Genomic DNA, 19018 nt, shown 5'->3' on the forward strand with positions numbered 1-19018 from the left:
GGTTAAAACAGTAAACAAAAATTGAAAAAAAAAATCCTACTTTAATGGAGCTTAAGTTCTAGAAGAGGGAGGCAAACAAACAAAATATCTTATGGTGAAGTGCTATGGAAAAACAAAAAATAGGATGAGGGGACAGGGAGTCTACAAGGGAGGTGCTACTGTAGGGTAGCTGCGCAGGTGTTTCTGATGAGGTGATATTTGAGCAGAGACAAATCATCCTAAAATCCTAAAATCATCTGATATTACAACAATGAAGCATTTAGTAATTTATCCCTTTTTTTCTCTTGCTGGACTGGAGTATGTGCTTACTTTGGAGTCCTTAAAGATCAAACTTTTGTTGATCAAAATTTGCTAAGTCCCCTTAGATGTTCCCTTAGCTTAAATGAGGAAGTTTATTTACTTTACTTTATTGTCATGGAATTTTATTCTGTTCAAATAATTTTGGCATTTTATGTTGAGATGAAACAAAAGAGCATTTCAGGGCTTTAGAGATCTCTAAAACATCCAAAGTTAATGGATTTAAGTCTTCTTCTTCCACAATAGCTTAACTCTTACTACCAGTCTCTCCCAAAGAAGGTGATAGATTCTAGAAAAGCAGAAAAGTACTCATGGGATGCCTAACCAGTTTAAACATTTTCTGGGTCTTTTTTGTTATTGTTTGTTTTTATAATTTGTATCCAATAGTGGTATATCATGGAGAGGCACTGAAAAATTAAATAATACACTTTGAATATAAGCAAAGGTAACTGCTAAGAGTACTACTAGTTTCTGAGGTGAAAAACCTACGTATCTTTTAAAAATCTGTGATTATTATGTTCAGTAAATCAAATCACAAGGTAGAAAATTTCAGCAAAGAACTGGAAACTAAAAAGAAAAATCAAATGAAAATCCAAGAACAGAATAATAATAAAACTGAAATTAACCTACATGAGGCCACTTCCTCAAGGCTGGGAGAGGTGGCTCTTTTATCTTATGCAGAGAAACCAACACAGAGAGTCAAGGAAAACGAAGAACAGAGGAATATGAAATTTAAAACCCTTCCCACCTGTTTTATGAGGTCGGCATAATCTGATACCAATGCTTGACATAGACAACAAAGAAACATTACAGACTAATTCCTCTCATGAACATAAAGCAACAATTCTAAACCAATATGAACAGTTCAAAGCCAGTAATCAAGTGTGGTTTATTCTAAGAATTCAAAGTTGGGTTAACAATCTAACGTCAAGAAAAAAACACCACATTAACAGACCAAAGGAGAAATTATATGGTCATTTCAATAGCAGTGGAAAAAGCATTTGATAAATTCAGTATCAACTCATGAAAACAAATTTAGCAACCTAGGAATAAAAGGAACTTTCTTAATCTTTTAAAAGGAACCTACAAAATATATATAGCAAATATTATGTACAATGATGACATATTGAATGCTTTCCCTTTGCAATTGAAAATAAGAGAAAGATGCTGGCAATACCACTTTTACTACTGAACATTTACTAGAGGTCCTAGTGTACAGTAAGGCAAGAAGAAGAAAAAAACGGTATAAAGATTTGAAAGTAGGAAGTCTAACTATCATTATTTTGATTCTGAATATAGAAAATCCAAAGAATCTACAGAACTGGAAAACGTGTATAAATTCAATTGAATATTTCCATGGGAAAAGGGACTGAGGTCATACCTTGCACTATATGCAAAAATTAATTCCAGGTGTATACTTAAGTAAAAAATAAAGAGTCAAAGCTTCCAGAAGATAACATAGGATAATATTTTTTATAACTTTGGGACAGGCAAAAGCTTTAAATAGGACACCAAAAATATGAAGCATAAAGGAAAAGATTCATAAGTATGAATGTATTAAAATTAGGAACTTCTGGTCATCAAAACATTCCATTAAGGGAAGAGGCAAGCAAGAGTGGGAGAAGATACTTGCAATACATATAATCAACAAAGGGCTTATATCTAGAATATACCAAGAACTCCTATAAATCAAGAAGAATAAAGAGAATCCAATAGAAAATTAGGCAAGAAAATCAAACAGACACTTTACAAAGGAGGATATCAAAATAGCCAATAAATTTATGAAAAGGTGCTCACCTCATTAGTCGCCAGGAAACAAGAATTAAAATCACAATAAGATGTTGCTACACAGTGACCATAAAAGCTAAAATTAAGACCAATAACACCAACTGTTAGAAAGAATATAGAAAAGGAGAATACTCACACACTACTTGTAGGGATATGAACTGACTCAAAACAGTTAGTTAGGAAAACAGCTTGACAGTACCTGCTAAAGCTGACCTTATGCATATTCTATAACCTAGCAATTCCACTCTTAGATATAGATCCAATGGAAATATGTACACATGTGCACCAAAGGACACTTGCAAGAATGTTTTTAGCAACAGTATTTGTAATTGCCCAAAACAGCAATAATTCAAATATCTGTCAAGAGTAGAATGGATAAATTGTATCAGTATCATTATATAACAGTATCATTATATATAGTATTTATATACAACATAATACTATAGAGAAACAGAAATGGATAAACTACAGCCAACAATATGGATGATGACTCTCATCAAACAATGTTGAAACAATGTTGAGCAAAAGAAGCTATACCAAAGAACACATATAGTGTAATGCCATTTATATAAAATTTACAAATGGCCACAACTAATTTACGATGTTAAAGGTCAAGACAGTGGTTATCTTGGGAGCGAATCAGAGTGGCTGGAAGGGCACGGGAAGGGAGCCTCTGGAGTACAACTAATGCTCTTTTTATTACTTGGGTGGTAGTTACACTGCTGTGTTCCCTTTTCAGTAATTCATCAAGCTGTCCAATTCTGATTTGCACATGTTTCTGTATGTATGTCAGAGTCAATAAAAGAGTTTTTTTTTTTTTTAAAAAAACAGGCACAAAAAAATCACTTGTAGCTCTTTAAAATATACAGATCTTTGAGGGGTCTTAGAATGTGCAGAGGTGACTTGCATTTTTAAAAAAAAAGAGTCACCAGTAATTCTGGCCTGTTCATTTGGCCTGTTCATGGCCAAATGACTCACAAGACCCATCTTGGAGTCCTATTCAAGGAGCAATGTTTTTTTTTAACCACTGTGTACACATTAGTATACCAGTATCAGTGTAAGAGTAATCACCCTATAAAGGAAAAAGCAATAACCAATAATCAGCAACTCACCATTGGGAATACTTCATCATCACTAACCAAAGGACTTGTCATTTCTTTGGTTTGAAACGGCAAAGGTGGCAACGAAGGTGTTGCACTTTTGTTTGGCTCACGATCGTGGCTAAATCTAAAAGAGAAGGACTGGTTGTCGTTATTGCTACCAAGGACACCTGCTTATTTATGGGGCTAAGGATTTAAATTTCTCTGATATCTAACTGCAAGGAAAACACAACAAAACGTTTGGGCTTGTTATCTGGGTATTTCTTGGAAAATAATTTTGCTGATAATTTCTATTCCACTTAAAAGACTTAGAATAATTAATAATGAAGCAGAAAACTTTTGTAATTGTTAAAAAATATTCTGCCATTCTTATTGCCTACGTTGCTTCCCTTTCTGTGTTTTACTGTTTTATCTCTTGGCCATTTAATTAAATAATATTAAACCAGTTTGAGAAAAATTTCAAAACAGTTAACACGGCTGCCCTTGACAGTTCTAAATAGATACTCTTTTTTTTTTTTTATTCTCTATTTCACTTAACCTCACTGGCTTTCTTAACAGAATTATTCCTTTTTTTTTTTTGATGCTAAAATAAGTCTCTGTATAATAATAATTCTAATTTCTAAGGAGCTTAATAATTTATAGTATGTTTTCAATTTACATCATCTCCTGAACTCCTCCACCCTTAGTTGTATGACCTTGAGCAGATGACTATATCTTTCTGTGACTTTAACTTTTTCATTTATAAAAAAAGGTTGTTACGAGAATTGAACTCCACAATTTGATGAAAGGCGCAGTATAGAATTTGCTGTTTGTGCTAAGATATGGGGTAGAAAATGAGATTGAATAAAATACCAGTAAGATTTTAAATTTTGGTATGCTGACTAAACAAATGAATAATAAAACAAAGAAACAAACCAACTTGCCCTAAAATTTTACACAAAAAGGTCCTAAAAGTAGGGGCTGTTTGGAGCTAAATAAATATTTTTTCTGAATCTTAATTCATGAAAATGGGGTTTAAATTTAATCAAAATCATCAAAGACCATGAAAACATAAAAACCCCTTGAATTTAAAATTATTTATTTATTTTTACTAATAATTCAAATTCTCCACAGGTATTGATTAACCATTTTCAAAGTCTTCATATTTTAACTTCACACAGTTCAAAAAAGTTACATTCTTTTCCTCTGTTCTTATCCAAAGACTATCTATATAAACTTGTTTTTTATTATGCAAACATTTTCAAAGCTATGCATACAAATAGCAATAAAAGGTAAGTGAGGCATCTGTAAATTAGTACATAAAAACAAACACAACATGCTTTACATTTTTACTTATCTTGAAATAGATCTTTTTTAAAAAATCCATTCTTCCAAACCATAATTACCATGGAAACAGAACAGCAAATTAAACTGAAATAACATGGTTTATGATGTGCACAATAAAATGAAACATACCACGATTCAAATAGAATTACAACAATTGCCTAGTACATCTGCATAGAATCTTCAGCTGAACCTTTTAATGTGAGCGAGGCTACCGTCTATACTTCAAAGCAGAGTGGGGAAAAAATAAGATAATTATAGAAGCGGTTCAAGAAATATACGTCTCTCTATAATCTCAATTATACAGAGAATTCAGGGAAAGTATTATTTGTCTTAAATTATCTAAATAATTATCTCAATTATCCATTTGGCTTTGGATGTATAGATACAATTTTATGGTCTTAACTACTAAAATTTATATATGAATATTCTCTTTATTGTAAGATCAATAAAATGTAGAAATTGAAAGGAAAGACTGCATTATGAAGTAAAGTACTTTTGCTTTAAATCATCTTTATATCTAAGTTGTTCTTCTAGAATACAGCTATTCAAATACTTCATAAAACCACCTTGCAAAACATGCTAAGAATATCAATTTAAAAGCTATCTTAAAAATTATTTCAGAAGGCTTTTAATACACTCTCACAAGCTGGTCTGTTCAATTAGCTTTTCCACAGGCCCCATTCTAAGGCCTCTACCTACTTTGCCAGGAGTGCAGCACCTGGCTGCTTTGTTGGGAAGCAGAACTACCCAACTTGAGTCGGCTTGAGACCTCAGTCAACTCTGCACAGTTTACAGAGTTGTCCGACTGTACATCCCATCCTGGCCCTCCATTAATTTTATAACCCTCCCTGGGTTGTCGCATAATGTCCTCAGCATGGAATAGGATCCCTGCACAAACTATGCTAACTTACCTGCTTTCAGCCTCGCCTTCTAACACTCCACGTAACGCTCCCTTATTCTATGAACTACTCATTATTTCCTGGCCTAGAACTCTTTCGCCTGCTGTGTTTTTCTCCTGATTAAGCAACACCATGGTGCCAAAATTTACTCAACTTACTTTTTTGCTTCTAAGCAGCTATTCATTCCTTGACAAGCGATACTGTAGAGTGATTAGACAAACCTGACTTTGTGGTTTTTTAGTATTAGAAACTTTTAATTTATTGACTAGATTTGTTTGTGATTACCAAAATCTTTCCGGTACATGATATAATTTTTAAAGCCGTATATTCAGTTTTAAGTATGAATCGCATATAGAGATAAAACTCCATTTATTATAAAACTGATTTGCCATTAAAATTAGTTGTATATTAATAGCTCTGGATACCACTACTCTAAGTGGGAATGCAAATGATCCTTAAACTTCAAAACTCTAAAAACATTTAATATATCCTCACCAAATTCAATTTCATCTCATTCATTAATTTTTTTAAAGTGCTGAATAACTTTCTTATTGGAAAGTAAATCCTTTGGAATATCCTAAAATGCTTCACATTTTACGTGGATGAGCATGAAAATTTTCTTATCACTTCTAACAGGAGTGAAAAACAACAACAAAAACTGAGTTACCTCCAAGTGGATAGAAGATTATTTTAATAATACAGTATACAAATCTTCCTCAGGTAAAAGCAAGAAGTGGCTAAAAATTAGACTACAGACTTAAAAATTTTGTGGAACGTTATCTTTATATACCTTTACCTAAAAGCTTTTTCCTTTCTAAAATAGCTTAACATGACCTTATTGCATTAGCCATTGATATGTAAATATGACTATGTATTTTTTTTTTTTATTTTCTGCCTAATCAATACATACAGCTTTCACTATTTGACTTCACTGAGCCGTGCTGTGAGGGAAGGAAAGCACATTGCCTTTTTCGCTTGCTAAAATTAATAGATATGTGCTTTACAGTTCTCCACTGGTGAGTTCACAGTGTCCTTGCCTCTCAACAACTCTTTCCCTATAGTGGGTTTTACATGGTAATAACTTATTCAGAACATTTGAAATGCTGTTTCTTTTAAAAAAATCAGGTCACTGGAGAACACTGAAATCAGACAAACCATTAAAACAAATTTAATGAAACTTTCAACAAATCAGACTGGCAGGACACAAGGCTTTGCAGCAGGAATAGTCGCCTAAACTGCTTATTAAGATAGTCTCCTGCTGGGCATTTTACCTCTTACGCTGCTCTCTGTGTCCCCTACTGTCTTGTTTTCGTTAGGCATGTTTAACACATTCCCTACTGCCTGGCAAAGAGAAAAGGGAGCAATCCAAACAATAAAAACACTCTTTAAAAACAGTAAAAAGCAGAGTAGCTGTCTTTCTGTTTAAATAACAACACCTAGTACCTTCATCCAAGGCTTTCAAAGTTGTTCCCAACAAGCAAGAATAGGAAACAATGTTGTGCATCTAATGGGCGCTCAACACAGACCGGTGACTAAGATACACTGGAAGACCCTTTGTAACACAGGGGCCTGCTTTCTCCCACAATGAGAAACTATACACATGGGGTGGTGAGTTGACCCATGGAGAAATGAATCCATAGAGTAGGGGAAGCACTTTGTAAAGAGTTCATTTTATATTAGAAAATACATTCTTACTCTCACATCAAGATTAGGCCCCTTTGGGGCTTCCCTGGTGACGCAGTGGTTGAGAATCTGCCTGCCAATGCAGGGGACACGGGTTCGAGCCCTGGTCTGGGAAGATCCCACATGCCGCGGAGCAACTAGGCCCGTGAGCCACAATTACTGAGCCTGCGCGTCTGGAGCCTGTGCTCCGCAACAAGAGAGGCCGCGATGGTGAGAGGCCCGCGCACCGCGATGAAGAGTGGTCCCCGCTTGCCGCAACTAGAGAAAGCCCTCGCACGAAACGAAGACCCAACACAGCCAAAAATAAATAAATAAATTAATTAATTAATTAATTAAAAAAAAAAAAGATTAGGCCCCTTTGGACAGATTTTCAGTTATACTGGCCGGTCAACGTGGGCACGCTCACCAGAGAGCTGGCCCCTGGTGTGGCGCAGCGCCCGCTTTCATCCCCCCCCCCCCCACCGCTTTCGTGCTGCTGCTCCCACCCCATCACAGCACCCCACGCACAGTGCGTTTTTTGGGTAGCGGCCAGTCTTCCCTCATTCCCTTCCCTAACCACCTGAAGAGGAGTTATTACTTTAGCACTTCTGAATGCTTCCTGTTTCTTACATCAGGTTAGAATATATCCCTCTAATACATACAGGGCTGGGGCGGTGGAAGCAGGAGAGAACTGTACTACATCCGCAAGAATGCTGAGCGGACATTTTTAGTATGGCCCCTGGATTTATGGATTTATCTACCTGTAGAACTGGACCCCTTAGTTACAAAGACGAGCCTGGCATCACTCCTCCCCAACAGGACTATCTTTTGAGGAAATGTCAGATTCAGCCATTTGTTTATCCACCAAAATATACTTTTTAGGTACTGTGAGTTGTTGGAGCAGTATTAACATTATTATAAATAATAACAATTTTGTTAGTAATAATAACATCAATAATAATGGCTAACATTTATGGGACTACATATTTTACATGGAACTATGTTTTCTCCTATAATCCTCAGGAAACCCCTATAACTATTATCTTTATTTGTCAGACGGGAAAACAAAGGTTAAGTGAATTGCCCAAAGTTGCAAATATTAATTATATTTTATGAAAACAAAATGTAAAGTTTTCATGCTAAGTATTATGAGCTTCAAAGCAAAAGTTGTACTGAAGTTGGGTCTGGACTTATTAATTTACCGTTTCTCAGCACCATGGAATGTTAATAAATCAAATAAATTTGGGGAATGTTGCACATCATACCTATTCCTGGAAACTCACAATGTAATTAGCAATATTAATGGCTTTGAGAAATCCTGTAGAAAAGAAACTTGTTTGTCTTGCTGAGCATTTTCCAAGTGTGGGAAAATGGTGAAAGAACTCCAGAGACAGTTCTGACTCCATAAATATTTTACTAAAGTTGAAGAAATTAGCCAATTTTATGGCTGATGTATTTACTTAAATTTTGAACTAAGACATTTTAAAGAGCCTGGGGATAATGAGGGCAGCAGATATTGATTTTCCACACTCTTCTTTTCACACAGAAGAGACCTCTCTTACACATCCATAGATTCTTTCCTATGAAATGACCACAGTTTTTCACCACTGCTGGAGTGTCTATATAAAGTGTATATATATTTGAAGTTAAGTCAGACGTGATACCTTCCTATATTTTGATGTAAAAAATAAGATTACTTATTTGTATATTTTGTACGCCACATCAGGTTCTAAGAAGGGTCTGAAGTGACGAAAATTCATTTTAACACTCTACCCATTTCACTGTTATACTTTGAAAACTACTGGCAACACAGAATTTCATATAAAACGGTATATCTAGACTATTGAATTATCACCATAAAATAAATTTTAAACAACTGAAGAGAAAGTATATTAAATTATAATTTGAATTGTTTAAAAATAAATGTCACTTAAATGTTTGTACATTTATGTCCTTATGTAATGGTGTCAGCATACCAATCTTCATTTTTTCCCTTATTTTTTTGGCTCTGATAGGCATACCTTCCTGTTTCTTCGTAGGTATTTTGGTTAGCCCATGCTGATTTTCCACTGGCATGAAGTTTTGCAAGGTCATTTCGGAGCCTTTCATTCTCATATTCCAGTTTGTTAATAGATGTATGCCTTGCGTTTTCCCTGTTAGTGAAGTTCATACTCTAGAGAATAAAATAAACTATCATTGAAAAAATTGTTACTTACAAGTGACACATGTTTTCTGTGCGTTTGGACACACGTTGAAAAGACCCTTTCATTTGAGTCAAGTGATGTAGCTCTACTCCTGTGTGCCTCCTAAATGCCTCTTCTCACCCCCGCCTTCTCACAACACAGGTCCTCAGGGACAGCTGCCACTGAACACATCACAGTAAAAGGGGTGCACACACTACTGCCCACGCTCCAGTACAGAAAAGGCTCACTCCATGCATTACTGTTCTCTGCAGCTAGAACAAATTGGCTAGATAAAGGAGTTTTTGTGTTTATAGGGTATGCCTTCTAGTGCTGATTAATAATGGAACCAGAATTAACATAGCTTTCAATTTTAAAAGATTTTTTTCTGATTAAAACAATACGTGTCATTACAGAAAATCACACATCAATTCCCCACTGTTGGGTGATGCAACAAATTACATACTAAATCCTTGTAGACTGGGATATGATTCTGGACCATTCTATACCAAGATCATTAGATCCTGGTTGAGACCGTGCCAATACCACACAGTCTTGAGCAATGTAGCTTCATGATAAAGTTTTACTTTCTGGTATGGGCAACCCAATTTTAATGTCTTCATAAAAGAATAAGCAACATATTTAAATCACAAAATGAGAGGTTTAGAGCAAAAAGAAAGATTCCTGATGCTGTTTTAATTAAATGCTGTAAGAAGTTTCTTAGGGAGAGTCTAAACTTTTCTTCTCACAAAATTTTAAAAATCAGGATATATACTCACATGAAAACTCATGAAAATGCTTTAAATGACCCCATGTAGTCCTTTATAGTGTTATGATTCGAATACCCATGAATTATGTAGTTGCCGATTAAACAATAGCTCTCTGCTTTCAGAAGGATAATATTTTAGCACAAAAAGCGTAACATGAGTAAAATATCTTTTGAAGCTACAAATGTCTATGTTTAAAAGCTCATAAGACTATAGTTGATTATGGCTTAGAACTTTCATTTTTAAGTTTCTAAATTTAAGGCTTTGAGTGCCATTTCATATGGGCTGCCATGCCATAAAGTCATTCAAAAATTTTTGACTAATTGCACATTTAAAATTATTCATATACTATCATATTAGTATCAACATTGATAAGTATAGAAATATATATGAGGCATTTAAAATGTTTACCTATTTGTTTTATTTTTTGCTTCACAGGCAAAGTCTGTTTATTAAAATTTTTGTTTACTGCCTAATGTATTATAGAAGTTTATGAATTTTAGAAAGATCTTACTTTTGAATGAAAAAAAAAAAGTGCTCCAGGAGATCAAGCATCCTCAAAACAATACAGCAAGGGTTATATACTTATATGTCTATTGACCAAGATGCCCTTTGGGAAAGAAGGGCCATTCAAGGTATTTCTCTGCTTGTTAGGCCCTTGCCTTTAGTATATCTCAAATTTGCTCATTTGAGATACACTGGTGCATATAAAAGACTAATCTATAATCTGCTTTAAAAGAGAAAGGATTGTTTATTCTAAAATTAGAGCAGATTTGTGATAAACATAAAGGAGGCAGATCTTATAAAATTTGCCCTCATAAGGAGAATACTCATATGCACAGATCTGTTTGGAAAAGATTCAAAATTTTACTCCTAAAAAGACATCTACTAGACAAAATATATAATTCTTGATGGTCTGCTGCTCTGTTACAATTTTATTCAAAAATTTTCTATAAAATTAGATTTCATCTGTGACTCTTTGGCCCAGTGTTGGTTTAAAGTAATTAAGAATGATAGTAATGATTTTTTTAAAAACCCAGAATTTTCTAAATGTACCAAAATTAAATATGTTGTGAGCATGACCTGAAAGAATTACACAGGTAATGTATTTACACGATTTGTATTTAAAAGCGTTTTCCAGTTTCCTGGACAACATTTTGGGGCTCTCTCATTTTATTTTTTTCCTAAATACTTTTCTAGGGATTTCAGAAATATATCCTCCACTAGATGGTTATCATGCATTGATTAAACTTTACCTCTGTACTGCTGGTGGGTTCTTTTACAGGCCCATTATCTCAATTTCTTGTTTTTTTCCCCCCACATTTTAGGGTTTCATAGTTTTAATCGACTTTTTTTCTTGAAATGGAAAAACCTGCTGGTGCCTGTTTACTTGAACTCACTGGCTCGAGGCCAGTTGAGTTGCTGAACTGTCTGAATGATAGTACTTTGTATGTGCACTTTTTCTCTTAAATTCATGTGTATTCTACAATAGTAATTAGGCTAACAAAGTACTTCTACAAAAGGACTGGCTTTAATCATGTTAATTTAAGGTCACTATATTAATTTTTAGTATGTAAATGGATGTTTTAGATGCTTATGAGGGTACAAATTTTTTATGCTGTTATTTTATTTAGCAAACTTTATGGATAGTGAAAGGCAAATTAGTCTTAAAAATTACCATAAATTCTGAGTTCTGATTAAATCTAACTTGATGACACCTTCATTAAATAAAAGAAAATTTAACAAATACAAATATAGGTCTAAATAAATATGGAATCACAAAAAAACTATCATGATAAAATTGATTCTTCGTTATTTACCCAGGAGCAGAATAAAGATAAACCCCTCACTTTTCTCCATACAGTCAAGTTTTTGCACAAAAAACCTCTTGCTAATACTGTTCCTATTCTAAGTATCTCACTGAAACCGGAAGAAAACTTACATAACAGGTGGATAGTCCCAACAGTAAATTCTCCAGAGGAAAATGGGGGTGGCCACAGCCCCAGGTATGCAACAGGTAAGAACTGAGTGCAGGGCTGCTGTTCCTACCTGGGTAGGTCCTACCACTGGGTGGGTGTCATTTTTCAACCTTTTTTTCCCCTAAGTGTAAATAATCAGGGAGTTTCACAATTAATTAAGCAGAAAAGTTCTCAAAGCTCTAGTTATTCAGAAATGACCTACTTTTATATCAGTAATTCCACTTGTCTAGGAAGGAAAAAATAATTGTTATTTGAATATTATACAAATACTACATATTTTAGAAGATCTAAAAATAATGATGTAAATATTATGTTTCTTATTGCCTGAGGTAAAGTTTCAGCACAAATTATTTAATTGTATGTTTACTTATTAATTTTAGTTATTTTAGAGAGAATTAACTATCTAATTATGGGATTTTAACATATAACAGATATGAGTTTTCTTTATTAAATCTTTAAACAGATAAGTGCTAAATAAGTGACAATAGATTATAAAGGCTTAAAGAGCCAAGAGTCATATTGAACTCTTTTTTATTATTCAATAGACACAAGATTTTTCTCTTTGGGCAGTGGCTTGACTATTTCAATTATCAAAGTCAATTCCAAATCTTCATATATAAAAAATGGAGAGCAATTATAAAGTCAACTTCCTATGAGGGGAATGTGTTCAAGATGGCATAGTAGGAAGACCCTGAACTCACCTTGTCCCAGGGGCACACCAAAATTACAACTACTTATAGAGCAACTACCTATGAGAACAACCTGAAGACTAGCAGAGAAGATTTTCCATGACTAAAGTTATAAAGAAAGAACCACAACGAGACGGGTAGAAGGGGTGGAGACACGGTATAGTCAGGACCCACATTTCTGGATCAGCACCTTTCAAACTGGAAGAATATCATAATTGCAGAGGTCCTCCCCAGGGAGCAAGGGATCTGAGCCCCACATCAGGCTCCCCAGACGGGGGGGTCCTGTACCAGGAAAATGAGCCCCCAGGATGTCTGGCTTTGAACAACAGCAGGACTTATGTTAAGCCAGAGGGCTGTAGGGAACAGAGACTCTGCTCTTCAAGAAAACACACAAAATTTCTCATGCTCCAAGTCTCAGCACAGAGGCAGAGTTTGAAAGGATCCGGGGTCAGATAAACTTGCTAATCTTGGAGAGCCTCCTGGAGAGGCAGGAGGCAACTAGGACTCCCCTGGGGATGTTGATACAGGTGGCAGCCATTCTTGGGAGCTCGTTCTACCACATGGACACCAGCACTGGCAAGTGCCATTTTGGAGACCTCCCTCTAGCCTCTTAGTGCCAGGGGCTACCTGCCCACCAGCTGGTTGGCACCAGTCCCAGGACTTCATGGGCTGCACATCCAGCTGTGCCAGCACATGGCCCCACCTATCAGAGGTCTGGAAACAGCCTCAGGCCCCACAGGCCCCATGGTCAGCTATGCTGGGGCCCAACCCCACCCACCTGTGGGCCAGCATCCACTACATGAGCCAGATCCTGGCAGCCACCCTCGCAAGGGGCCAGCCCTGCCAACCAGTGTGCCCACAGTAGTTGGCCATGCCACAAGAGAAGGGTTCATGCAGCCCACATATGAGGCATCCCAAGAGCACATAACTCTGGTGAATACAGGGGAGTGTTCTGCTGGGCCCCATAGGACATCTCCTACATAAGGCCACTTCTCCAAAATCAGGAATCGTAATCAACCTACCTACTATGAAGAAATAAAAACAGAAAATTAGGCAAAATGAGGTGAGAGAGATATATGTTCCATATGTAGAAGAGGTAGGTGAAGGGAGATAAGCAATCTACCCAATAAAGAGTTCAAGGTAATGATTTTAAAGATGCTCAATGAGCTCAGGAGAAGAATGGATGAACACAGTGATAAGTTTAACAAAGAGTTAGAAAATACAAAGAAGAACCAAAAAGAGCTGAAGAATAAAATAACTGAAAAAAATACACTAGAAGGGATCAACAGGAGATTAGATGATAGAGAGGAATGGACCAGTGAACTGGAAGACAGTAGTGGAAATCACCCAACCTGAACAGAAAACAGAAAAAATAGTTTTAAAAAATCAGGACAGTTTAAGATACCTTTGGGACAACATCAAGGATACTAATATTCACATTATAGGGGTCACAGAAGGAGAAGGGAGAGGGAAAGGAGCAGAGAACTTATTGGAGGAAATAATAGCTGTAAATCCCCCTAACCTGGGGAAGGAAACAGACATCCAGGTCCAGGAAGCATAGAGAGTCCCAAGTAAGATGAACCCAAAGAGGCCCACACCAAGACACATTATAATTAAAATGGAAAAAAATTAAGGTAAAGAGAGAATCTTAAAAGCAGTAAGAGAAAGCAACTAGTTACATACAAGGGAACTCCGAAAGACTGTCAGCTGACTTTTCAGCAGAAACTTTGCAGTCCAGCAGGGGGCATGATGTATTTAAAGTGACGAAAGGGAAAAACCTACAACCAAGAATACTCTACCCAGTAAGGCTATTATTAAGATTTGAAGGAGAGACAAAGCTTTTAGCAAAACCTATAAGTGTTCAGCACCACTAAACTAAATTTACAGGAAATGTTACAGGGGCTTCCTTAAGCAGAAAAGAAAAGGTCACGACCAGAAATATGAAAATTAGGAAAGGAAAAACTCTCATTGGTAAAGGCAAACATACAGAAGGTAGTAGATCAACCACATGTAAAGCTAGTAGAAGGTTAAAAGACAAAAGTATTAAAATCATCTATATCTATAATAAATAGTTAAGGAATACACAAAACAAAGAGATATAAAACATGACCTCAAAAACATTAAATGTGAGTGGGGAGTAAAAATGTAGAGTTGTCAAAATGCATCTGAACTTAAGAAATCATCATAAACATAGTCATCAAATCACAAGGTAAAAAGCAAAAGAAGAAAAGAACAAAAAAGAACTATGAAAACAATGAACAAGATGGCAGTAAGCACATACTTATTAATAATTACTTTAAATATAAGTGGCCCAAGCACTCCAATCAAAAGACACAGAGTGGCTGAACAGATTAAAAAACAAGACCCATATATATGCTGCCTACAAGAGACACACTTAGATCTAAAGACACACACAGACTGAAAGTGAGGGGATGGAAAAAGGTATTCTATGCAAATGGAAATGAAAAGAAAGTTGGGGTAGCAATACTCCTATCAGACAAAATAGACTTTAAAATGAAGACTATAACGAGACAAAGAAGGACATAGCATAATGATAAAGTGATCAATTCAAGAAAAAGATATAACAATTGTAAATATATACGTACCCAACATGGGAGCACCTAAATACATAAGCAAATATTAACATAAAAGGAGAAAGTGAAAGTAATACAATAATAGTAGGGGACTATAACAACCTACTTACATCAATGGACTCATCATCCAGACAGAAAATCAATAAGGAAATACTGCCCGTAAATGACACACTAGAGCAGTTAGAATTAATAGATACATACAAAACATTTCATACAAAACCAGCAGAATACACATTCTTTTCAAGTGCACATGGAAAATTCTCTAGAATAGATCACATGCTAGGCCAGAAATGTCTCAATACATTTAAGAAAATTGAAATTATATCAAGCATCTTTTTCGACTATAATACTATAAGACTAGAAATAACTAAACGGAAAATTGTTAAAAAAAAAAAAAACAAACCATGCTATTAAACAACAAATTGGTCACTGAAGAAATAAAGAGAAAATACAAATATCTGGAGACAAATGAAAATGGAAACACAACAATTCGAAATCTATGGGAATGAAGCAAAAGCAGTTCCAAGAGAGAAGTTTATAGTGATACCAGCCTACCTCAGGAAACAATACAAATCTCAAACAATCTAACCTTGCACCTAAAGAAACTAGAAAAAGAAGAATAAACAAAACCCACACTTAGCAGAAGGAAAGAAATCATAAGATCAGAGCATAAATAGATGAATTAGAAGCTAAAAAAATAGAAAAAATTAATGACACTAACAGCTGCTCCTTTTAAAAGATAAAAAATTGATAAACCTTTAGCGAGACTCATAAAGAAAAAAAAGAAATACAGCCCAAATAATAAAATCAGAAATGAAAATGGAGAAATTACAACTGACACCACAGAAATACCAAGGATCATAAGAGATTATTATGAGCAATTATACACCAATAAAATGGACAACCGAGAGGAAATGGATAAATTTTTAGAAATGTACAATCTTCCAAAACTGAATCAAGAAGTAGAAAATATGAACAGACTCATTACCAGTCATGAAATTGAATCAGTAACCAAAAAACTCCCAACAAATAAAAGGATCAGACAACTTCACAGGTGAATTCTACCAAACATTTAAAGAAGAGTTAATGCTGATCCTTTTCAAACTATTCCAAAATATTGAGGGGGAAGGAATGCTTCTGAACTCATTCTGTGAGGCCAGCATCAGATTGATGCTGAAACCAGACAAAGACACCACACATACACACACACACACACACACACACACACACACCCCACAGGCCAATATCACTGTTGAACACAGATGCAAAAGTCCTCAACATAATACCAGCAAATCTAGCAAAACAACACTTTAAAAAGATCATACACCATGATCAAGTGGGATTTATCCCAGGGATGCATGGATGGTCAATATCTGCAAATCAATCAATTTGATACACCACAGTAACAAATTGAAGAATAAAAGTCATGTGATCATCACAATAGATACAGATAAAGCTTTGACAAAATTCAACATCCATTTATGATAAAAGCTCTCCAGAAAGTGGGCATAGAGGGAACATACCTCAACATAATAGAGGCCCCATATGACAAACCCACAGTTAACATAATACACAACAGTGAAAAGCTGAAAGCAATTCTTCTAAGATCAGGACCAAGACAAGGATACCCACTCTTGCCACTTATTTAACATAGTACTGGAAGTCCTAGCCACAGTTATGAGACAAGAAAAAGAAATAAAAGGATTTCAAATTGGAAAGGAAGAAGTAAAACTGTCACTGTTTGTAGATGACACGAAACGATATATAGAAAACCCTCAAGATGCCACCAAAAAACTATTAGATGTAATAAATGAATTCAATAAGTTTCAGGATACAAAATTAATATACAGAAATCCTTTGCATTCCTATACACTAATAATGAACTATCAGAAAGAGAAATTAAGAAAACATTCTCATTTACAATCACATTAAAAAAATAAAATACCTAGGAATAAATCGACCTAAGGAGGTGAAAGACCTATACCTAGAAAACTATAAGACATTGATGAAAGAAATTGAAGATGACTGAAACAAATGGAAAGATATACTGTGCTCATAAGTTGGAAGAATTAATATTGTTAAAATGACCCTATTCCCCAAGGCAATCTACAGATTCAATGCAATCCCTTTCAAAATACCAACCGTATTTTTCACAGCAGTAGCAGAAATAATTCTAAAATTTGTTCAGAAATGCAAAAGACCTTGAATAACCAAAAAAAATCTTGAGAATTGAGAACAAAGCTGGATATACCATGCTCCCTGACTTTAGGCTATACTACAAAGCTACTGTAATCAAAATAGTATGGCACTGGCACAAAAATAGTACATTGATCAATGGAACAGACTAGAGAGCCCAGAAATAAATCCACACTTATATGGTCATTAATCTACAACAAAGGAGGCAAGAATATACAATGGGAAAAAGACAGCCTCTTCAATAAATTGTGTTGGGAAATCTGGACAGCTACATGCAAAAGAATCAAACTGGACTACTCTCACACCATGCACAAAATAAACACAGAATGGATTAAAGATTTAAATGTAAGACCTGAAACCAAAGAACTCCTAGAAGGAAACATAGGCAGTATACTCGTTGACACTGGTCTTAGTAATATATTTTTTGGATCTGTCTCCTCAGGCAAGGGAAACAAAAGCAAAAATAAACAAGTGTGCTTACATCAAACTAAAAAGCTTCTGCACAGGGAAGGAAACTATAAACAAAATGAAAAGGCAGCTTAACAAATGGGAGAAGATATTTGCAAATGATACATCTGATAAGGGGTTAATATCCAAAATATATAAAGAACTGATACAACTCAACATCAAAAAAAAAAACTGATTAAAATATGTGGATGTCAATAGACATACAGATGACTAAAAGACATGAAAAGATGCTCAACATCACTAATCATCAAGGAAATGCAAATCAAAACCACAATGTGATCATCTGTTAACACCTGTTAGAAAGGCTATCATAAAAAAGATAGAAAATAACAAGTGTTGGTGAGGATGTGGAGAAAAGCAATGTTCGTGCACTACTGGTGGGAATATAAATTGGTACAGCCTCTAAGGAAAAAAATATGGAGGTTCCTCAAAAAATTAAAAACAGAACTGTCATATGATCCAGCAATTTCACATCTGGGTATTTACCTAAAGAAAACAAAAATACTAACTCAATAGCCAAGATACAGAAACAACCTAAGTGTCCATCAATAGACAAATGGATAAAGAAGATGTGGTGTATATATATACAATGGAATATTACTCAGCCATAATTTTAAAAAAATGAAATCTTGCTATTTGGGACAACAAGTGGATCTAGTGGATGGATCTAGAGGCTATTATGCTAAGTGAAATAAGTCAGACTGAGAAGGACAAATACCATATAATCTCATTTATTCGTGGAATCTAAAAAACAAAACAAAACAGACTCAAGGATACACAGAACAAACTGATGGTTGCCAGAGGGGAGGGCGTAAGGGTGGATGGGTGAAATAAGTGAAGGGGATTAAGAGGTACAAACCTCCAGGGATAAAATAAATAAGCAATGGGATGTACTAAACAGCATACGGAATATGGTCAATAATACTGAAATAACTTTATATGGGACAGATGGTTACTAGACTATTGTGATCATTTCATAATATATGCAAATGTTAAATCACTATGAGGCACACCTGAAACCAACATATTTTATGTCAAGTACATTTCAATTAAAATAACCTTCCTATATGAAA

At 35.1% G+C, this 19018-nt stretch overlaps 1 protein-coding gene across 1 annotated transcript in view; it reads right to left on the reverse strand.

Annotated features, from left to right (window-relative positions):
* DEUP1 (deuterosome assembly protein 1) overlaps positions 1 to 19018 on the reverse strand; it is a 74566-nt gene that overhangs the window by 11092 nt on the left and 44456 nt on the right. Inside the window, 2 exon segments of the mRNA XM_061202714.1 lie at positions 3198 to 3312; positions 9049 to 9245. Of these exon segments, the coding sequence (XP_061058697.1) occupies positions 3198 to 3312; positions 9049 to 9245 (312 nt within the window).

This window comes from Eubalaena glacialis, chromosome 10, assembly GCF_028564815.1.
Source record: "Eubalaena glacialis isolate mEubGla1 chromosome 10, mEubGla1.1.hap2.+ XY, whole genome shotgun sequence".
NCBI lineage: Eukaryota > Metazoa > Chordata > Mammalia > Artiodactyla > Balaenidae > Eubalaena > Eubalaena glacialis.